This window comes from Prinia subflava, chromosome 12 (genome assembly GCF_021018805.1).
Source record: "Prinia subflava isolate CZ2003 ecotype Zambia chromosome 12, Cam_Psub_1.2, whole genome shotgun sequence".
NCBI lineage: Eukaryota > Metazoa > Chordata > Aves > Passeriformes > Cisticolidae > Prinia > Prinia subflava.
In genome coordinates this window covers 709,769-732,969 of record NC_086258.1, presented here as the reverse complement: position 1 = coordinate 732,969, position 23,201 = coordinate 709,769, and the positions used below count along the sequence as shown (strand labels likewise).

At 48.0% G+C, this 23,201-nt stretch overlaps 1 protein-coding gene across 16 annotated transcripts in view; it reads left to right on the top strand.

The window, feature by feature from the left end:
• Positions 1-23,201, top strand: part of EXD3 (exonuclease 3'-5' domain containing 3) — a 258,853-nt gene that overhangs the window by 55,954 nt on the left and 179,698 nt on the right. For all 16 annotated transcript variants that reach the window (XM_063409439.1, XM_063409435.1, XM_063409432.1 and 13 more), the window contains one exon: positions 4,869-4,981. Coding sequence is in view for 15 of the 16 variants with exons in the window: in XM_063409435.1 (XP_063265505.1) it covers positions 4,945-4,981 (37 nt within the window). In the remaining variant the exon portion in view is untranslated. The remainder of the gene's footprint in view (positions 1-4,868; positions 4,982-23,201) is intronic.

Below are 23,201 nucleotides of genomic sequence, written 5' to 3'. Positions count from 1 at the left end.
TGGCCTTGGCAGCGCTGGCCGGAGCCACTCTGGGTGTGCTGGTTGTGTACAGGGTTCACTTTCCCAGTGGCTGGAGGTGATTGATGGGTAAGAAGAATGAAATGAGCAGGGAGAGCTGGGTCGTGGAACTCTGCAGGCATGCAGGGAGATACATTCTCTGCTATCCAGGGCTTCCTCCAGGGGTTCAGGTTGTACTTAGACCCTTGGGGTCACAACAATTTGCTTATTGATGTTAGGAACTTGGACATGAACTTCCATGAAAACTACATTCCTGTCAAGCTGGCAGGCTTCACCACGCTGAGGGCACAGCATTGAAAATCCAACAGACTTTGACAGACATCTGTTGATGTTTTGTCAGCTGCTTTCCAGTTTTAATGTCTGAGCTAATGAAGCAGAGGGTGTTCTCTGGAGCAGCATGGCTCTCCTGGCTTCTGCCATAAGTGTTCTGCTCTGAGTCCTCAGTGCTTCCAATGAATCTTAATATGGCATGAACAGTGGGAAATTACTAAATTACTCCCATAAATTATCAAAAGTCAATAATCATATAATAAAAATTATATCCAAGTGAAGTAATCTCCTTAGAATAAGCTCCAGTAAAATGGATTGCTACAGGAGACAGGGTTGTGTCCTGGCCCCTTATGCTGTGCCAGTGGTCCTAGTGGTGCTGAGCAGCCGTGTCCAGATGGGAGCTCAAGGAACCCTTCCGCTTTCAGAGTTCTGGAGGGGAGGTAGCCTGGGGTTCTTCATACAGGCCTGGAGTCATGGCAGGCACTGGCTGAACGCTGCCTGGTTTGAATTTTATTTTTTATTTTTGTCTTGTGTCAGTGGGGTTTTTTTTCTATATCCATATCACAGCAAAATGCAATTTCTATTTCTGAGTAGTTAAAGATTTATGTGATAAAGGGAAGTCTGTAAAAATAGGTGGAACTGCAATTTGCATTTGAGCCTAAGGTGCAGAGAGACTGCAGCCTCTTCATCACTTCTACCCACTTTGAAGGAACATATGCTACAGACACAGCTTGTGAAAGAGCTCAGGAGGCAGATCATTTGTGACACACTGCAGCCTGAGGTGCCAGAGTTTAAGCAGAGATTTTTAGTGGTGTAGCTTACCTGGAACATTGTGAACAATGAAGTGCTGGGTTTGCAGCTGATAGGAGCTCAATTGAAGCTAAACTGGGTTTCAGTACAGAATCCAAAGTCTGTAAAAACCAAAGAAAATGCACCCATGGTCTTCAGAGGATGGTTTTGCAGGCCCTCCTAGGACTACAGCTCCTTCACCCATCTCCTAACTCATTTTTTCTGGGGAGGGGTCCATGACACTGGAGACATCAGAGCAATATGCAGCTTCCTCCTGAGGGGCAGCTCCCACCTCTGCTCTCTGAGACAGGGACAGCACCCAGGGCATGGCTGAAGCTGGGCCAGGGCAAGGTCAGGCTGCAGATCATGGAAAGGTTCTTCCCCCAGAGGTGCTGGCACTGCCCAGGCTCCCCAGGGAATGGGCACGGCCCCGAGGCTGCCACAGCTCCAGGAGCCTTTGGACAGCGCTGCCAGGGATGCCCAGGGTGGGGTTGGATGGGGGTCTGTGCAGGGGCAGGGGCTGGGCTGGGTGATCTTGGTGGGTCCCTTCCAGCTCAGGGGATTCTGTGATATCTTCTGCTGTGTGTGCCTGTGTGTTCTGTAACACCAAAGCAATAAAAAGAAGGTTGTAAAAATGCGAAACAGGCTTCAAAATCCCCATATGGAGAGGCCTACAAATAAGCACTGCTTTATAATGTTTGTTTTCTTGTTTTTAAAGATTTAAGTTATTCTCACTTCACATTTTCAAATCTTTTCCATACCCAGGTGGAATAGAAACCTCCTTTTTTGTTTTGGGGACATTTTCTGAGAGAGAAAATTTTTTATACAGTTGCTTCACCACATTTCTGAGAATTAAGGGAAGCACCAGCTCAGGCAGAGATTGAGATATCAGCCCAGAGCTGATCCCATGGAATGGTAACAGACTGTCAGGAGGGAGACTTCCTGCTTTTCCCAGAATGGGTCAGGACCACCTTGTTCACTCTAGCCCAGCAATGGCTCTGCTTGAACTAAAATCACTCAGAAGGAAACCAGTGGCCCCCAGTTCCCTGTCTGGTGGTGGCTGTGGCCTCAGCTATTACTGAGGAAGCAGAATGGGAGCTCTGTTCACACCATCCCTATATACCTGAGGGCTGCTTTGCCCTTGGGGCAGGTGTGAGCTGCAGGCAGGGCAGGTGTCAGACACTGTCCGTCCATCCATCCACCCATCCATCCATCCATCCATCCATCCATCCATCCATCCATCCACCCATCCATCCATCCCTCCATCCCTCCATCCCTCCATCATCCACCCATCCGTCCATCCATCCACCCATCCATCATCCATCCATCCATCATCCATCCATCCATCCCTCCATCCATCCATCCATCCATCCACCCATCCATCCATCCATCCATCCATCCATCCATCCATCCATCCATCCATCCATCCATCCATCCATCCATCCATCCATCCATCCATCCATCCATCCATCCATCCATCCATCCATCCATCCATCCATCCATCCCTCCATCCATCCCTCCATCCCTCCCTCCATCCCTCCTGCCTCAGCACTGTGTTAGTCAGGCTGACTGTGTGCCCTTAGCTCATTTGGCTGGAATATAAAGCAAAACAGTCCTGATGGATGACGCCCCAAATTAAGAGCTTGACAGTGACCACACCTGCTCTGGAGAAAAGCCAGCAGTCCTTGGAGAAGCAGTTTGGCAGCTCTTTGCAGAAGTGTTTTCCTTTGGCTGCTCCTTGCTGGGTTTCCATACAGGGAATTCTTTGAACCAAGCAGGAGACACCCATACCAGCAGTTGCCTTCTTGTGGACCATCACCCACCTCTGCACACTGATCACAACATCCTGCAGGACTGAACACATGTAATTATCTTCTCCCTCTGAACACACTTGATTTAGACCTTATGGAAAAAGCTACAAACTGGATCCTGACCCCAAAAATAGCAGGCAAGGAATGAGAGAATAGCCTTTTGAATGGAGAACAATGGAATTACATTTCATGTTAATTCCTGAATTACTCTCATATGATGTCAAAAAGCAAGGCGTGAGGGATTTCAGGTCATGTCAAGGTCAAAAGAAGCCCTGAGGAGAAATTGTGACTTTTTTTGCTGTTCAAAGGAATTGAAGTGCCTCAAAGTGTCTTCTGGTGAGAAACTTCTACTGCAGTAGAAGCCCCATCTCAGGGCTTGTTAGAGCTGCTCCAGATCTGGATGTGACCCCAGGATGCCACTGAGAGGGAGGCTTTGGTTCCCTGTCCCTCAGGAGTCCTCAGGTTCTGCTGGAATTCCATACAATGACATTTAAATGGGGTGTCCTGGGATTCAGTCCAAGCTCTGCCATCTGCCCAATCTGTGTTTGTTGGTTTCTGTGGTGGTGTCCCATGGGACACAACCTGGAAAGCCACTGCTTGTGAATGGGGAAATTCTTCCAATTGCCCAACTGCTGAGCAGAGCCAAATTCTTCAAAGTCCTGGACCGTGAATCTGCCATTTCAGTGAGTTTGTGTTTTTTGACAGATTGTAGATGAATTACAGCCCTTTTTGTTTTCTAGGAGACCAGTGGGGTAAAGTGTGTTTAGGCTAAAACATATTTGTTCCATTTTTTGTATCTTCCCCTCACACACTCTCTGCTTTTTTTAATTTTTTTTTTTAAATTTTATTTTATTTTTTTTTTTATTTTGTAGCTAAACACCTCAGAGAAAGCAAGGGCCCTTTGCACAACATGTTGAGCTTAATTCTGATGCTCTGGATCACATCCACAGCTGCTTGCACTTGGCAGCTTTGCTCCCAAAGGTGACCCTCCCAGTGCTTGCTGAGAATACAAACCTTTTAAATGACCCTGAGCAGCATACACCTCCTGCTAAATGTGGGGGAGAGACTTCCAGAGTCAAAGATCATCTGTGGAGAGCAGGAGGCTGTTCCTGGGAGGCCATCTGGATGCACTGCTTGTTCTATGCCCTGTCCTGCTCTATGGGGCCTCTCTTCCACAGCTCCACAAGAAAACCAAGGTGCTGCTGTGCCTCCAGCCAGTACAGGGACTTCAATCACTTCTTGTTATTGCCTCTCTGTTTGTGTTTTTCTAAGCATTTGTGTTCCACCAGTACACTCAGAGTGAGTGCTCTCGAGGGGGAATTTCCTTCCTGATAAACAATCCTGCAGTGTGATTCAGCAGGAAGGATGTGGTGGTTAAGGCACTGGACTGGGATTTGGGAGACATGGGTTCTGTTCCCAACTCTACCACAGTCAAGATGTGATGATCAGTGGAAGGGCAAGCAAACAAAGAGGAGGAGCTGTGTAGCTGTGGCAAAAACACACTTTCACACGGCCTGTTTGTCTGGATTGGGGTTAGGTAGCTCTGGAGTTTGCATAGAATCATAGAATCTGCTGAGTTGGAAAGGACCTCAGGATCATCGAGTCCAACTCTTCACCTTGTGCAGAAGTTTTGTTTGGCTACTCAAGTGAAGAGCTTTAGGGACTCGTGTTTGTGCTGTTCAAATCTGGAACTCAGCCTGTTCCAGGAACAGGCTGTGTTTTTAACTACGTATTGTTTTACCTTCCATGGGCTCCCAGATGCCACTTTCCAGTGCTTCTTGGTTGACTTGATTCACTTTCCCACTGCATTCTCTGGTCTTCAGGCATGTGTCCTATGGCTCCTACACCAAATTGCACATGAGTGTAGGTTCTCCACTCTCCTGCTAAATTCAAGGACAACAGACCACACACAAAATATTCCCTTTCTCACACAGGGTGAAGTTCCTACAGTTTGACAGTAACTCTACATTTTCTTTCCAGAAGAAAGAACTTGGGTTGCATCTCTGAGTTTAGACCTCCAACCTCAGCATCCTGATCTGGTTCCGCCTTTGGGAGGATGAATCAGGACAGTTACTCAAGTGATCAGCCCACGGGTGAGTTTTCATTCAGCATAATTTGCTTTCCATTTATTTTCTTACTGCTATTGGAGGAGGATGCTGAGTCACAGATCAAGCAAAATGTGTGAATCAATGCTAAATTGCATGCCATAAAGATTATTTGATCTTTGAGGTTTCCTGTCCACATCTGGATATCAGCATTCTTAGAATTCTAGCCCAGGTTGAAATTTTTTCTGTCAAATTTTTTATAAGCTTTCACCAATTCAGAAGAACACAGGGGGGTTATTACTGTGTTAGACAAGTCATTCTGCTATTTGCCATAACATAGTTTTCTCATTAATTGCTTTGGTAATTGGTTGCCCTTTGCAGTGAAGGAAGATGTGCACACACCATTGTCAGGTATGTCCCATCAAGTCCGAGGGGCTGGGGTCTCTGCTGGAGAGATTGGATGGACAGGAATTTGTTACTTCTGGCTCAAACCTGCCATAAATTTGCTCTCTTCTTCCATTACCATCTTTGGCTTTGGGAGTTCAGCCTCGCTGAGTGCTGCTGGCAGTTTGTGCTGGGAGAGGCGGATGCCAGGGGCTGTGCCTGCGGCCTCCCAGGCTCTGCTCAGCCTGGGCTTTTTTGGAAGTGTCAGGGGGCATTCTTAGCTCTGACGTGAGGGCTATTTTTTGACAGTTCCCATTGTTCCCCACCCTTTGTTCATGGGTGAGGTCTTTTTGTCTGAGGCCTTTGGCAGAAATAAAAGCTATTAGAAGAGCTGTTTGCTCACAGGTTTGGGGAGTTTTCTTTTGTTGTCAAGAGTCCTGAGAATTTCTTCCTCCTTTTTACAGACTCACTTGGGCAAACTTGCCCAGACAAATGAGGGGATTGCTGGGATCTCTCCTTTTTGGGCCAGCAAGGAGAGGGGTCCTCAGAGCCACCACCCATGTGCCCTGCTCTGGCTGTCCCAGGCCACATGGCTGGGGCAGAGCAATTTGGGATTCTGAACATCTGCCTACACAAAAGCCCTCGCCATTGTTCATGGGTTTGAACCTGGGGCTCAAAAATGGAAAATTTTAGAAAAATTCCTGTGGTAACATGGAATAACTATTCTCTAATACTCAGCACGTACTTTCATTACTGTGAACAGGTGATGATGACACATCAGGATGTCATGGAGATTCATGAATGATCCACAGAAGGACCTAAAGGCTGGGTTTGGGGAAAAAGACATTCAAGTCTCTATAACACATCCTGGGTGCTTGTGAGAAATGTCTGGTCAGAATATTCATAGATTGCTCATTGCAGCCTTATTTTTTGTAGGTGTAACAAATGTGATTTGAGTTTAGATCCACTCTCTAAAACAGGCACAGGAATGAATCTGTCCAGAGAGACACATTTTCAATGTATCACTTACGTACATTTTACACCTCCTGTTGAAGTGCTTAGTCCTGGTTGCTCTTGAAGTCCAGTCCTGGGTTAGACAGGTGTGATCACTGATGATTTATATCCCGGCTGAAGATAGGGATCTTACAGTCTGGGCCTCCATTTGTTCAGCTACCAGCACCACCTATTGAGTTTTACATTGTTGGATCATTTCATTCTCTGAGCTGCCACTGGAGCTATACTTAGAGAGGAAGGATATTATAATCTTGTGAAAGATTAAAATATTGTTACTGTAATCCAGCTGGAAGGGGAGACCTTTTCTCAGGGTGAGAGACAGCCAAGGTTTTTCCCATTCTGTCCTCCCCTTGTACGCAGGAAGGAAGTGCTGGCAAAGGCCCCCTGAGCTTCCTGACGGCTCGGGAGCACATTTCCAGACACAGCCCTCTCCACCATCCATCACCAGCCCGGCCAAACAATCACAGAGCGTGCGGGGAGAACACCCAGCGGGGATAAACACCAGAGCAGAGCCTGGGAGCACAGCCCTGGGGCCCAGCACCAGCCAGCCTCCTCTGGGGCTGCCTGGCAGCAGGCACTGCACATCTGCTGCCCTTCCCTTTAGCATTAAGTATCTTAAGAATCAAAGTTGCCCTTCGAAGAAGCAGCTCAACAAGTTGGGAAGGGAGGAAAGGAGGCAAAGGGCTGATGTTTGCTGAGGAGCTGCTGTGCTGCAGGTGGTGGGGCCCGGGGCCAAGGAGGTGCTGGGGATGCTCTGGGGTGCAGAGCACCCGGGTGATGTGCGGGTCACTGTGGGTGCTGGGATGGAGGCAGAGCTTTCTGTCAGCTCTTTAGGGCAGTGCTGAGGCAAAGCCATCTGTGATGCCTTAAAGAAGGAGGAATCGAGTCAGGTGGGGGCCTCACCTTTGACTGGATCACCTTTGCTGAATAGGTTTCTCTCCTAGAAGCTCAGAACTGAACTGGGATCTTTTTCCCTGTATCACTGCTTTTGTTTAAATGCTGCATTACAATATTTGGGTCATATTTTCAGATCTATCTGCTCTGTAACCCATTTTTAACTATTCGTTAAACCAACTATTAGGGTTTATATTTTTCAGTATGGTTTTAGTATCCTCACAAACCTTGAGCTGGGAATTTCTCCCTACTGAAGGGAGGTTGTAGTGAGGTGGTGGTTTGGTCTCTTTTGCTCTGTGCCAGGGGAAGGAGAATGGCCTTAGTTGCAACATGGAAGGTTCAGGTTAGATATTAGAAAAATTGTTTTCACTGAAGGAGTGGTCAAGCTCTGTGCTGACTACCTGCAGGAGCACCTTCTCTTCCCAGCCAGATGTGTCTTTCTGGGGTTCTTTCATTCCTTCTCCTCTGTTTCACATTTTTATTGTCCTTTTTCTGGGCTGGCAGCACGCATGCGGTGGGCAGTAAACTTCTTAAGACTCTGCAGGACAGAAATAATTTTTTATTTAAGGTCTTTAAAAATGTAGGATTATGGAACCCTCATTTTAAAGCTGAAGGTATAAGCAACAGCAAGTGAAAAAGAAAAGGTAAGAAGTTACTGGGGATGGAATGGATAATAAACAGCAGCCCTGGCTGCATGGTTATGGAAACATTAACCCAAAAATATATCCATCTGCCCTAGAGCTAGAGAACAGCACGTTTCCCCATGCTCAGTGCTGGGTGTAGATGCTGGAAGTTGAAGCTGTCAACTTTAAAACAAAAAAGCCAAACTCAGCAATCTGGTTTCAGGTCCTGCTGCAGCCCCCCAGTCCGCAGGCTGCTGGTGGCGCTTGGTACTCTCATTTCCCTGTTTGGGAAAGCGTTGATCTTCCCCTTTGTGAAGCTGTGTGACTACACGGGAAAGTGCTCGTGTTAACAGCATGCAGCATTTTTCAATTTCCTTCTAGAAAGTAATTGATTGTGTGTTTGGAAGGAGGCATCACTCGAGCAATCATGGGTGTGATTCTGCTCAGGTCCTTCATGCACTGATCTCGTTATTTCATTAATCTAATGATGCACTGTGACAGCAACGGGTTAAGGAAGAGACAGGACTGTGATTTGTTGGCAGTGTCCCATGAAGTCCAAGAATGCCAGCTGGAGATGAACCCATGAACAGTGAGGGACACGTGGGACACTGGAACAGGACTGGATCCGCTGCGGGCACCAAGGGGTTTGTGTCAGGACACTGGGCTGGGAGGACTGGGAATTCTCAAAGAAGGGAGAGCAGGCAGAGACTGCCAGCCTGTCCTGACACGTGGCTGTTGTGGTTCATGGCTCAAGGGAAGTCCTTGGGACTGTCAGAGTCTTGGAAAAGACAAAGAAATAGGCTTGTGATAGTAAGTGCTGTTTGCCCAGGGATACAAAAACACCGTGTGCCTAGGAAGAATGATGTTTAGATTGGATATGTGGTCATACAGCAGAAACTGATGGATAATGAAGGAGTTTTCCAGGAATTGCCTGCTGGTCTCTACATTCCTCTTTGCAAAAAGGCATGGAGTATAACAGCTGTTTCCACCCACTCTGGTTCTTTCACATAAATCTAGTGAAGAAAAGGGTCAAGTTAAATCCAACTGTCCCAAATACCTTCCCAAACCCTAGAAAGGTTCAGGTAACAAGCCTTGGTGGAAGAACATCCTGTGAAATCGAACAAGTGCTAGTTACAAGAGGGACAGGAGGTGACACTGTCCTGCAGCCCAGGACCACAGTTGTGCCCCTTGGTGCATGGTATCATGCAGTGCTCTGGGAGGCTGCAGGGCTCCCTGCATCCTTCTCGTCCTGCTGCACAGCCCTGGCTGGCTTCCTGGGCAGATGTGCTGTGTGCTCTGGGGGAGCAGGGGCTGCTTGCAGCACACAGCCACAGCCCTGCAGCCCAGGTGTTGGGAGCACAGCCCTGCCGGTGTGTGTGGGGAGGGAGGGGCAGCTCTGCCGCGGCAGGGACTCGTTTGTGCTGCAGTGGGAACTGGGAGCAGTGGACACGTCCTGCTCAGAGGCTGCAGCAGGGTTTGCTGTGTGGATTGTGCCTTCTTTTAAATTAAACTATTTTGCAAGCACTTCCTTCCTGCATTTCTCAGAAGGAGGGAGGGGGGGCTGTGCAAAGAATGTTGAACTGCCTTTGACGGAGGAGGAAAACTGAAGAAAACAAGAGATGCAATCCTAACTACTGACCTTTTACTTGAGCTTGGTGATGTTTTTCAGCAGCAAAGCCTCTGGGGAGTAACAGCATCCTCCTTGCTATTGTGCTGCCTGCCCAAAAAGGGGGCTAAAGTTCAGCTTTTATGATGTTCTCACTCTGGGCTTGTGGGAAAAAGGCCACATTCCCTTTCTTAGGTCATACGAGTGCAAGAGATGACAGAGTCCTACAGTCTAACCCCAGGGCAGGAGGCCAGTGCAAAATGGGACTGGGATAGACAGCTTGGTAAATACACCGCCAGCTTTTTCTCCTTATGGAGAGTCACAGCAGGTGGGAGGGTAATTTACATCGTTAAATTAAAAGGCACTGATTTATTTTATGTTGGTGTGTTATTGTTTCATAAGAGCACATGAGTTGCGATTACTTGTGATGGACTATTGCACTTTATTGTTAAATCCTCCCTTTCCAGTTTGGTCAATAGTTACTGGAAATTTATGTTATCTACCAGGACAAAAACAAGAGGCAAATAAGCATAAAACAAAATCCCAACCTCCTCCCTAGCAAACCAGAGGTTTACAGGGAACCCTCCATAGCTTTGAGGACTGTGATTATTGCACTGGATGTTCCCAAATGATGCTCCTTGGCCCTCAAACTGTTTGTTCCCTCTACCTGGGGGTTAAAGAGACATCAGTCCCTTTGTTCACGGGTCCTGATAAGGCTCTGTGTCTCTGAGATGCCACCTGGTCTGACTGTCCCCCTTCCCTCAGCCACATCTGGTGTTTCTCTGCATTGAGGTTTCCTTCAGCCTTGTTGAAGTGTTGTTAAACAAACACTAAGCTGGTGTTTCCACATGGCATGATCCTGGCTGTGCTGTGCTTTCTGAAATGCAGGGTCTGGGAGCAGATCAGGTGATTCTGTCTGGAAAGGCTTCCTATTCTAAGGATAAATTCTGTTCTAAAATGACAGATGCTGTTTTAAAGTTTCTATAAGACATACTGTTTAAAAAACAAATGTGGGTGATGCTGACAGCCACCTGTGCATTGACATCCTTTGGCAGTGCTGGTGACTCTGCTGCAGGGCCTTGGGGTGCTAATCAACTTGTGGTCCCCCCAAGAGCAGCAAGCTGAGAAATCCTGTCCTGGGCTGATGTGTGAGTTTGCCTTCAGCTGGAGTCTTGTCTTCTACATGACAGAGCACATAAAACCCCAGTGCCTGTCAGGTCACTGAAGGGTGGGTGTCACTACCTGAAGTGCAGTCGGTACTGTGAATCCTGTGTGGTAGGGAATGGTGTGTTCTGGCAGAAAGGAGCAAGTGGAAGTGCTCACTGATCAAACAGCTGAATCACAGCTGCAAGAAAAAGCTTGCTCCTGCCATTCTCTCTCATGCCCTTGCACCCTGTCCTGCATATGAGTCACCTCTTTGCTCCTGTGCTAGTACCTTGGAGCCTTCACTGAGTTGCTTCAATTCCCTGGCCCAGCAAGAGCAGATTCATGTTTTGGCCAAGTTCATTTTCTGTGGAGGTGAAGCAGAGAGGCAGCTCCAATCTCAGCTCTCTGGAACAGGGACAGGAGCCAGGTCATGACTGGAGCTGGGCCAGGGCAGGCTCAGGCTGCAGAGCAGGGAAAGGTTCTTCCCCCGGAGGTGCTGGCACTGCCCAGGCTCCCCAGGGAATGGGCATGGCCCCGAGGCTGCCACAGCTCCAGGAGCCTTTGGACAGCACTGCCAGGGATGCCCAGGGTGGGGTTGGATGGGGGTCTGTGCAGGGCCAGGGGCTGGGCTGGGTGATCCTGGTGAGGCCCTGCCAGCTGAGGATATTTCATGATTCTAATGAGAATCTAATTGGTTTTGGACATCTCATGTCCTAAGCAGAATGTCTTGACATCAGCCAAGTGGTGAAATACAGCCAGGCATTAATTCAAAGTGCTTGAGGAAATCTGCACACACCAGGCCCAAGCCCACCTTTGGGCGGCTGTTTTAGGGGCACAGACATTTTGTTGTTTCTTCCTTACTGGGGTACCCCACCCTGTGGCATGGTGGGCTGTGTGACTGTGGCTACGGAGGCAGCTCACCCACCTTGTTATTTTTGATTTGGTCTTTGACATTAAGCCTTGCCTTTGTAGTGGCCTCTAGTGACTGACCCTCACATGTGGCAAACAAAAATACCCAGTTACCTGAGCATGCAGGCAGATGTGTGGGTTCTGAAGGAGAGAAATGAGGTGCTTGGAGTCTGTCAACTCCCTGGCATTTCTGGTTATCACGGTGAGGAGTGAAGGGAAATTATGGCTGTGAAAACAGGCCTGAAGATGAGGGAGGTCTGCCACAGACAAGGGATTTGGACCCATGACATTGAAGCCCGGGGCAGGGGTATTAAGGTAACACCTGAAGTGTGTCTGGCCAAGGCAAGATTGTGGCCTTTGAAGATTACTTAATATTTCTCTGTCTTTCTGGTTCACAAGTGTTGATTTTTACAGCTGCAAGGACTTGCCCATGGCACCTTGTGGTGCTGTGTGGTGCAGGTGCTTGCCATACACTCCTGCCCCACTGTTCCCCTCCTCCCTCATCCAGCACTCAGTGGCTCTGGTGGCTGTGGGAGATCCACCGTCCCTGCTGGCCCCTGGGAGGTGCCCATTTCACAGAGCTGTAGGCTTTGGCTCTACACATCACTCATTTAGTTTTGGCTAATCACTTAATTTTGGCTAATCTGAGAACAGATCTCTTTTCATTTTCTTCTGGATGCACTTTTCACTGAGCTATACAGACATTGGGAGGGCGAAGAATTTGTCTAAATTGTTTGTTTTTCCTTGGGAAAAGAGAAATGGAGATTTATTATCAGTTTTCCCTCCCCAGAGCTCTCCCTCAGCAAAGCTCTGCTTCGGTGGCAGAGGTTTGCAGCAAGCTATTGGCAATTCAGCATGACAAAAGTTCACACAGTTCAGAGCTCCAGTGATTACAGAGGAGCTTTTCTTGGGATTTTAAAAATGTTCTAGACACAATTAAAAGAATTTCTCAGCAAGGAGAGTGCAAGCTGGGGACTCTCCGGCAGATGTAATCACTCAAGGAAAACTTTGTTTGGCTTGGCTGGTCCCTGCCTTCGTTCTGTGCTCTTTCATCCCGCCACCACGCTTTGTCTCAGTCTTTGCAGTGTCTCTCTGTCTGTCTTTCCCTCTTTCCATCTGCCCCACATTCCGCTGCAGGCTGAATGGGACTTAACCTGACTACTTCCAAGACAAACAGCGAGTCAGATGGAAAAAGAGGGGCCCTTGGCTGTCAGGAGGCTCTGTGGTCACTCACTTCCTAGAATTAAAGGCTGGGAGTTATCTGTAAGCCAGCCAAGCCAGAGACAATGATTGGGTTCCTATTTTGTTCCTTTGATACTGTCTTAAATATGTGCAATGACTGGGAGAACAACATTTGCATAAAGTACTTTCTCATACAGATCTGTCCTACTCTGTGTCCTTCAGCATGGATGACACAGATGGCAAAGCTCAGCTGTTGTTTTCTTACAGGGTTCTGGGAACCAGGCCTGTTCTCAGAGAATTGAGCTGTAACAATTCCTGGCTATGATGGGATAGTTTTGGTAGCCACATAGATGGGACTGGTACAGCTGGAATTCCAGTGTTGGACTGCATGGTCCTTGTGAGTCACTTCCAGCTCAGGAGATTCAGTGATTCTGTAAATCAGCAAGAGAGATGCATTAAAGCCACTGTGACCCCAGGTCAGATCCAGTATGTCCAGTTAGGCACTGGTTTCCAGCCATGGTTTTGCCCAGCCTCTGGACAGGGGTGTGAAGGTGCCTTCCCTTGCTCCAGAACCACCCCTGGACAAAGCTTTTTGGACATGAGATTTTCAGCTGTAACCCCAGAGTTCTGCTGGGCTGTGCCAGCTCATGGTGATTAGAGATCAGGTAATTATTGACTGTGTGGTTTGCAGGTTCTGTCACTGATGGAGTTGGAATAAGAAATGGACAGATTCCTTCTCAGGCACTGAGGGACATCTAAAATTCTGCAAAGTGTCTCAGGTTGGGTAGGAGGCCTGAGAAGTGCCTGTGAACTGGTGCTCATGGGCACAGAGCCCTTTAGAGCTCTCTGTGCAGCCCCAGGGCTGTGGCAGCCCCCCACTCTCTGTAGCCCACCCCCGCAGTGGGCCTCGGGCAGGGCTTGGGCTGGCAGATATCACACACTGAGCTGGCTCTCTGCTTTCATTCAGCACTGTAACTCGGTACCACACACTAAAGAGCCCTTCCATTGGTATTCAGGGCTCATACCAGCTCTGCACGGTTTCCTGCGGCTTCCAAGGGAAAGGACCTTTCCATGCTTAATTTAATCACATTCAGTGGGTTGTTTTTTTTCCACAGAAAGTCTATAACATCTCTCTGGTGAACTCCTATACTTTGAGAACTCACAGTGCGCTTGCTTATCTTGCTCTCTCAGATAAACACCTCTCAGCATCCTGTTTTTCTTGTGCCATACGAACAGGAAGAGAGCGATTGTTTGAGATGTGCGTCAGTTAGTGTTGGAACCAGGCAGCCCCTTACCCTCCCCATCGCCATGGAAACCACCAAATCCCTTCAAACACATTGGTGCTGGGCTGACAGGTATCCTGCCTTTTCCACTTAGCCTCCCCGGAACTATGACTTTAATGTGCAGGACCTCTCAAAAATAAGGTATTTTTTATTTTATCTCGGAGGTCCAGCTGTAAATTCTGGAAGGGAACAGCCATCACTACTTTTGTCTTAAGTAGCAGTGAGATCTTTTATTTGGCCATGAATTTTCTGCTAGGAGCATTGGAAGGGCTCAGAGGCAGCTCTGTAGTCAGTGGGAGTGTGGTGTGAGGAACTGGACAGGGTTCTGCCAGAGCCTATGAGTAACGTCTGCAGTGTGTCCTGGAGACAAGTGGCTTGAGCCGGCCAGCTTTGGGAAAACCACCTGGCTGTTCTGCAATCACTGAAGGGTGACCTGGAGAGCTTTGTGTGTGGAGGGAGCAGATTTAGGATTTGGGAGTGATTGGAACTGTTCCTGCCACCTCAAGGTGGGATTTTCAAAAGCTGCAGCAGAAATATGGATGACGAACACATTGTTTGAAGGTTCTGATAATGCTGAGTGCCACTGCTGGTCTAGTGGAAGGTATCCCTTCCCACGGCAGGGAAGTTGGAATGAGATGATCTTAAAGGGCCTTTCCAACAAACTAGACTGGGATTCTACCAGAGATGGAGTTCTAATCTACCACTCTGAGATGTAATTAGCCAGAGGAAGGAGAAATTCTTTTAACTTAGGGGTTTAACCATTGTTCTATTCAACATAAGCAAAGGAGCATTTTCCCTCTGCCTCTGGAGAGCTTGATTGAGCCTGGACAGATAGTCCTCCACTTTGTTTACCTGAGTAAACATGTCACCATATCCCCAGGTGCCACATCTTCACCTATTTGAACACCTGCAGGGCTGGTGACCGCTGCAGTGCCCAGCACTCCTGGCTCTGTGCAGGGCCTGGCTGGCTCAGCTGTGTCACCACCGTACACACTGCCCTTGGAATGGGAGAAGCCCTGCCCCCATTCAGCATCTGTGGTGCTGCTAAAATGTGCTCAGTGAGGAACTGGCAGAGGAAAAGGTGGGAATGTCTTTAATAAAAGAATCAAACTATTCTTACTATTCTCAAAAGAGAGTTGGATGGCTTCAAAATATGTACTACAGCTTTTTAGAATTACTAGGTGGATTTTTTCATATAAAACTACTTAGGACACACAGTTAAAGGTTGTTAGGTTTAGAACTTGGGGGTTTCCAGAGATGTCTGGAGGCAAAAAGAATAGATATCATTTTAGCTCTGTGATAGTATTCTGGATCTGATGATTCTTTCCCATCCTGTGCTTGAGTCCTCTGGGGCTGCTGCTGTTCCAGGCAGCCTCAGTCTCTTACATAATTAAGAAGTTTCCCTTTTATCCTGGACAATATCAGTTTTCTTCCCCTTTGCAAGATTAATAAATTTGAAAGAAGAAATGGTTAGTTTTCTGGAGTGCTAGTTTAGATATTTTTACAGTGAATTTCCATTTCTGTGAAAGCGCCATTAACTCAGTGTAAGGACATTAACTGGCACCCCAGCTGTGACAGATCCTCCTGTTCCTGGCCTGAGGAGGTTGGCAGGACAGTGGGATGTGAGGAAGGGCTCATTCCACGGCACTGATTGTTGTCCTCCTTCTGGGAACGTGGTGACTCGCTCCTCACCCTTCCCTCTACATTGAGCTGGTTTATAGGAATAAAACCTAATTCTCTTCATCACTGAAAAAATGCATGGAGCTGGTGCCTAAAGGAAGGAAGGGTAGCCTGGCTGAATTTTTGAAGGAAAATAAAAACTGTATGATGCAACTGTGGGTTTTGTCTAAGCAGTTTTGAACACAAGGGTGCAAACCCTGGTTTGGTCAGGATGGGGGTCCACTGAGCTCAGGGCCTTGAGCCACCCCTCTGGCTGTGTCTGGCCCTGAGGGCGGAGGGAGAGGTGTGAAATGGAAAGGGAATGAGGGATTGTAGTGCTGTCCCCCCCTCCCATGTGTGTCCCCACTGTCCCGTGCCAAAGATTGTCATCCTAGTACTACAGAGCCCTTGACACTGAGGTTAGAGTCCATCTGACACAGGAGGAAACCATGTGAGAGGGTTGACAATCACCTGCAAAAGGTTTATGATTGTTACATTTTCAGGCTTTTATGAAGTTGGATTTCCTTAACTGCCTAGAAAGCAACTCTTGGTGTTATTTTTAGAATTGCTGTTGTTGTACAAATTGCTACTCTTCTCCCTGACCACCGACAGTGTACTGAAATGACCTCTGTTTGTCTGAGGTGATGTCACACCTTGTTCAGGGTGACAGTGTGAGACAGGCTCCTTCACTCCTGGGCAAGGGAAGTTTCTGCTGCCCAGGCTGGGTCATCTCAGGCATTGCGAGGATGTCCCAGAGCTGAATGACTCCTTGGTGAGGTTTCATTTTTATTTGTTGAGTTTGCACCAGCTCTGAAGGGCACCCTCTGCTCCCATGCTGGGTGTGGTGCCCAGGTGTTCTGAGGGAGGGGATTCTGCCCCTCTGCCCTGCTCAGGTGAGATCCCACCTGCAGGATCCCCAGCCCTGGAGCCCAGCATAGGAAGGACCTGGAGCTGCTGGAGAAAGTCCAGAGGAGGCCACAGAGCTGCTCCCAGGGCTGGAGCCAGGCTGGGAGAGCTGGAGGGGCTTACCTGGAGAAGGCTCCAGGGAGAGCTCAGAGCCCCTTCCAGGGCCTAAAGGGGCTCCAGGAGAGCTGGAGAGGGTCAGGGGACAAGGGATGGAGAGACAGGACACAAGGAATGGCTTCCACTGCCAGAGGGCAGGGCTGGATGGGAGATTGGGAAGGAATTGTTCCCTGGCAGGGTGGGCAGGCCCTGGCACAGGGTGCCCAGAGCAGCTGTGGCTGCCCCTGGATCCCTGGGAGTGCCCAAGGCCAGGCTGGACACTGGGGCTGAAAGCACACTGGGATAGGGGAAGGTGTCCCTGCCCATGGCAGGGGTGGCACTGGATGGGCTTTAAGGTCCCTTCCAGCCCAAACCAGTCTGGGATTCCGTGTTGTTGTTGTTGCTCAGGTGTCTGTACACTCTGGAAGGGAGAGGAATGTGGGTGTTCTCAGGGCTGATGTGGGGAGAGGGGGAGGAAAGCCCCTGTTTGGGGCTCTGGGGTGGGGCTGTGCTGAGCCTGCCCTGGTCCACAGAGCCTGGGGAGCAGCTCTCCAGTCTCTCCATTGACAAAAAGCACTAAGAAAATAAGAGGACAATGTCACTGCCTGTTGTGCTCAGCCAAGCGAGCCTTCTCTTTTAATGAGAGTGCATTTTGTTTGATCTTTGCTTTTGGGGGGGGGAAATGATGAATTTTAGCCATTATGAAAACAAAAGGCATGGATATTTGTAAGGATTGTTTTATAAGAAGCATATGTGTGCTTTATTATTCTTGTGCTTGAAGTGTGGGGATTGTTTTCAGTTGGGAGGCTGCAGTAGAAGAATGTGAACTTCTGACTCACTTAGAAATTGAGCATGTATCAGCTAAATGCTGAGGGTTCCTATTATGTTTTCATAACTCAAATTTCTCAGAATGGAAAGGATCTCACTTGCCCTTAGTCAGAGAATGATTTTTGTTGCCATTGAGAAAGGCTGGCTTCTTTTCTAGAAAAACTTCTCTTGCTTTCAATACACTGTTCATTTCCCTTTTCCCTCTCCAGCAGGGCAGTTTCTACAAGTTCTGCCTGTGCACCTCATTCTCCACCGCATTTCTGTTTGAGCTCTTAAGTCTGGCTTTTCAATAATGATGTAGTCAGCAGCACAGACCAAGGTATGGCTCCCAGAGTGATCCCAGGAAAGTGTGAGCTCAGCTAATGGCACCTGAAGAATTCTGGCTTTTGTCTAGAACCAAATGAGAAACATGAGATGAATATTGCCTGCAGAGCCAGATTCTGTGATTGTGTGCTTGGTGTGTGCTTATGCAAGGATATTAGAGAACACACATTCAGTAGGACTAATTCTGTGATACATGATTGCATGTTGGCACATTAACAGAGTAGATCCAAACCAGAGACTTGTGGAGGAATTGCTGGCCTGTACCTTGCAAGGTGCATCACTGAGTTAGAAGTTTCTGTTAAATGAGGTCTGTCTGGAAGATGATAAAGAACCACAAAAAGATAAGCCTCTAGATACTGACCTCCTCCCTAAAGTGAAGCAAAATATTTCGTGCTGAGTGAAACAACCATCTCAGCTGGATTGGAATAAAGCTTTGCCCCTGCTCGCTATACAGGCAGAGAACTAGGCTGGGGTAATCACTGCAGGGTGACTTTTCCATCTGGCCTACGAACAAAATATAAACTGGTTCTGCAGTTCCCAGGGATGCCTGGGCCAGCTTGTGGCAGTGTGTTAGGTGATGTGACCCCTTTATTTCAGTACCCATCCCAGCTGTGGAAATCTTAATCTGCTGTGGAGAGGCCACAGGGGCCTTCATGTCTCTCCTGGCAAGCAGGAGGTGGCTGTCATCACAAGGCTGGAGAAACAGAGCAGTCACAGCTGGCTGATGAATGAAGAAATGTGTAACCATTCATCCTACATGAGGTTTCTGGTAACTGAGAATGAGCCGATGTTCACAGTCAGGTGATTACTCGTGAGGAACTCAGAGTGTTTTGGGATATTTTCCCCTCCTGTCTGGTATAGATCCTCCTGCTGATTACATTGGTGCAGAGGAGGAATCCAAATGTGTGGATGAAGAGCTGGAGGAACAAGTAAGAAATTCCTTTCTTTCCCTTGGTGAACCTGGACTCCTAGACCTCCCCAAAGGCCATGTCTTTAGTGTCAAAATGACAGGGGAGGTGTGTGGTGTGAGGAGTTCAGGACTGTAGTGGCTGGTGCGGTCCTTCCCTCCCGAGACGTGAAGGGCTCGGTGCAGCTGAGTTCAAAGCTCTGTGGATCACAAAACAGCAGCTGAAACTGGACACGGAGCCAAGGCTGGAGTGAGCCAGACAGGCCAAGTAAAGAAGGACTCTCTCCATCTTCTTGCTTCATTTCCTTGCTGTGTGAGTTCAGCTAAATGCAGTTAGACAGTCTCAAGCATATTTGCCTTTTGTGGCAGGCGCAGTGCAGGAATGGGTTGCTGGGATGGGGAGAGAGTCTTGGAGCTCTGGAAATGGTGCTAAAGCAGAGCAATGTATTGTTTCTGAAATGAAATTGTTTCGTGACATCTGATCCTCTTGTAAATTGGGCTCTGTTGGATTCAGTGGTGGAAATGGAGCAGCCTGTCCTGGCAGCATTCCCTGTCCCTGCAGGCACTGCTACCTGAGCAGTGCAGGGAACACCTCTGGCTGCTTTCATCCTTTAGTGGGGGACTCATCACTGCAGTCGGTGGAGATTGGGATCATTCACCAAGTGCTGACTCCTCATAATAATAAACTGAAAGGTTTGTTTTTGTTACATGTGCTTGTTAATGGAGGCACAGCACGAACACCTGGAAGGTGTCACAATCTGTGGGTTTCTGCAGAGGAATTTTGTACCTTTTTAATTAGATCAGCTTGTCTGCAGAAGCTCAAATTTGGGCACTAGAAAATGTATCCATTCATTTTTGCTCCAAGTGATATTCTTACTGTGTCTGTTCTTCTGCAAAACCAGCACAAACTTTGTGTGAGCTGCAGCCACTTCTGAACAAAATTGAGACAAACTAGGCTTGGATAAAAGACTTTGATTAATTCACACATAACACACAACTTGTTTGTCCTCGCCTGCAATTTAAAAGACCCAGAGTGGATGTGCCCCTCATGCTGCTGGAACAGGAGCAGGGTGAACGGCTCTGCTCACCCAAACCCTCAGCTTGTGCATTGTCTTCATAGAGGTGTTGGAGTTTTAAAGCCCAAATGGGTTGCCTGCCCTAAGGGGGACATGGAAATACCTTGAATTTTAGTCTTCCTTTCAGAAACACATCTCAAAGACATGTTGAGATAAGCAGGAGTTTTCACTGAGAACAGATTCCAGGGATTTATTGGGGCAAAAGCACACACAAAAAATAAGTAATTGTAAAAATTCATTGATTGTTTACTGGGTGGGTTGGATTTGTTGGATATTCCATTAAACATTTATTAAAATTCTGTTAAAACTTGCAGGGCAGAGGGACAAGCTGACTGCTTGAAGAAAACATAACCATTGCAGGGCAGCAGAGGGACAGCTCCAATCTCTGCTGGCTGTGACAGGGACAGGAGCCAGGGCATGACTGGAGCTGGGCCAGGGCAGGCTCAGGCTGCAGAGCAGGGAAAGGTTCTTCCCCCAGAGGTGCTGGCACTGCCCAGGCTCCCCAGGGAATGGGCACGGCCCCGAGGCTGCCACAGCTCCAGGAGCCTTTGGACAGCGCTGCCAGGGATGCCCAGGGTGGGGTTGGTGGGGTCTGTGCAGGGCCAGGGGCTGGGCTGGATGATCCTGGTGAGTCCCTTCCAGCTCAGGGGATTCTGTGATTCCATAAATATGTGATTCATAAACATTTTGTTCTTGACTTTTCCTGTCCATGACATTCAGCTATGACAGTTTAGGGGTTGGTGACCCTGCATTTCACTCACTTTTTCCACCTTCTTTGGGGTTGCTTTTTTTTCATTCAGTATCTTTTCTTCTGCTGACTGTAATTCTTCCATGTTTCGGGCCACAGTGGCTTTGGCATTTAATGACTTTGGGCAGAAAGAAGTGTCAGGAGATTTTTTCCTTGGGAAATTCCTGCTCTGGGGTTGGATGCTACCCTTTCCCCAGGTGAGAGACACAAGGAGGCTCAATCAGAACGTGGGGTTCTCTTCCCAGGGCATTTCAGCTGCACTGGTGAATAATGCACCAGTAAGGACACCACTGCAAACCTCACGAGCAAATCCAGTGCTTACCTCACCAGCCCCCAGGCACCGCTTTTGTTGTAATCACAGCAGGGTTTGAGTGATGGATGCACAAAGGAAATGGAGAGAATGAACAGAAAGTAGTTTACGGCTTTCCTCAAAGGCACTTTTCTAGCTAAAAAATACAAGCCTTGTGGTTTATATGGTTTTGAAATGTAACCACAGATCTTGAGAACTGGAAGACATTTGATTTACCATCTCCTGCAGTTTTGGTACCAAGTTCAGGGCTGAACTCATTAATTTTCAGAATGAAAAGTATTCAAATGAAATATATTAATGTAAAATGTTTACAACAGGAACATGCTATTGGGGAGAAACTGTCTCCAAAACTTGAGGTCTTTTGTGTCTTGTTGGAGTGGGTGCAGATGTGTCTTTTTGAGATCTCTGCCAATGTGCGCTAACCTTGGTGAGGCTTTTCCAGGTGTTTTAAGGTCTGCAACCCCCTTTTTCGGTAGCTGTGAAGGGTCAGTGTCAGACTGAGCACTTTCTCTTGAGCTCAGTCTAGGAGCTGGATGGGCTCAGCTGCCCGGGACATGTCTCCTGACCCTCCTCAGCTGCTCACAGCTGGAGGAGGGAGACCTGGTGTTCTTTGATTTCCCACACTGTGGGTTTTTTGCTGTTTTGCACCCTTGTTTTTATTTTGCTCACTGAATGCCCCTTGCTAATAGCTGGATATCTCTTCAGGATGTAGGACTCTCTGCAGGACTGAATTTCTCTTCAGCAGTGGAGCATCTGGGTGTCCTTGGTGGGGATGATGGGGTTTTTCTGGCCACCATGCCCCATCCTTGCTATGTTCTTGTCCAGAGCTGAGCCCAGATGCACTTGTGCTTCAGTTCTGACCACTTGGTTTTCAGTCACTTCACTTAATCCCTCCTTCCCTTGTACTTCTCCCTCACTCTCTGCTGTGTGGAGCAGCCTCCCACTCTCCAGGTTTTTCTGGAAGGCTTATGAAACTCCCCGTATGGTCCTGTTGTTTCTCCTTGGATGTCCTGGCATTAGTTTATGGCTGCTTCTCTTCTTCCTTCTGGGATGTGGATGGGCAGGTACCTGGCTGGTATCCTGCCTGAGTATAGCAGTAGCTATTGATTGATTATCCATGTCAAAGACACTCATTTTTCACTCTTTATGGGTGCCAGGACAACTGTGAGGAGGACAGTCCTCCGAAGAAGTCCTGCAGGAGACAGAGCAGGTGAATTGTTCATTTCTTTCAGGAGACCAAACAATGTGGACCTTCACATTTTCATCTTCCATCTCATCTGGAGAGTAACTGGATGCAGTAGCTCCAGGTCAGCGTGAACTGCGGTGTCCTCCCTCTGGTGGGATGAGACAAGGGCACGAGGTGGCTTTGCTCTCCTCTGTATGTCTGGCTTTGGGAGCAACTGCTTGTAGGTTATTTTGTTATGTGTAGCCCTTGACTGTGCCTTATCCTTAGATTCCCAGAAGTCTCACCAGGTGAGGAAGGGAACAGCCCTGTGCAGACACCAGCAGATTTCTCAGTTTCTCTCCTTGTTCAGTCCCTGCCCTCTGTCATTGTGAAGCCATTCCCCCTTGTCCTGTCTCTCTCCAGCTCTCCTGGAGTCCCTTTCGGCACTGGAAGGGGCTCTGAGGTCTCCCTGGAGCCTTCTCCTCTGGAGTTTCTCCCCCAGGTCTGTGTCCCTCCTGTGCTGAGGAGCCTGGAGTAGATGCAGTGCTCCAGGAGTGCTCTGTGGAGATAACCCACCTCTGGGTGTGTTCAGAGCCTGCCTCTGTGGCGTGGAAGGGGTCCCTGTATACCTGTGGCTGCTCAGTGCCATGCTGGCACCACTGACCTGGGTAAAACTGACTGCAGAGAGGTTTTCCTGCAGCTGTATCAGCTCGGCTTTCAGTGGCAGGGAGGTAAGGTAGGAAATGGTCAGCAAGGGCTGGGTTTGTTGACTGAGGTTTTGAAAGCTTTTAACAAGTTGAATTATTGGTTGTATCTGGAGTGAAACACTGCTCTCCTAACTGCTCTAATTTCCTGTATCATTCCAGCCTGTTCCCTGCATTAATTACAGCTCAGATTTACAGTGTATTTGGTTACACACTGTGTTGCATTCTAATTTTTTTTCCTGTGTGTGTATAAATTTCTTTGGGAGTCAGGCCAAGAGGAGAGTGTGCAGATATGCACACACACATGGACTGAATTTGACTGTAATTTGCTAATTTACTGGGGAGATCTGGCTTTTCTTCTGTTTTGGTGTAAAAGAAGCCTTTTCTTTTTCCAAAGGAGGAGCAGTAGCTAAGAACAGCCAGTGTTTGGAAAGTTCAACATTTCAGAACAACCAGAGATGAGAGAAAATATTATCTTGTGAATTGTAAATGTGGCATTTTAAA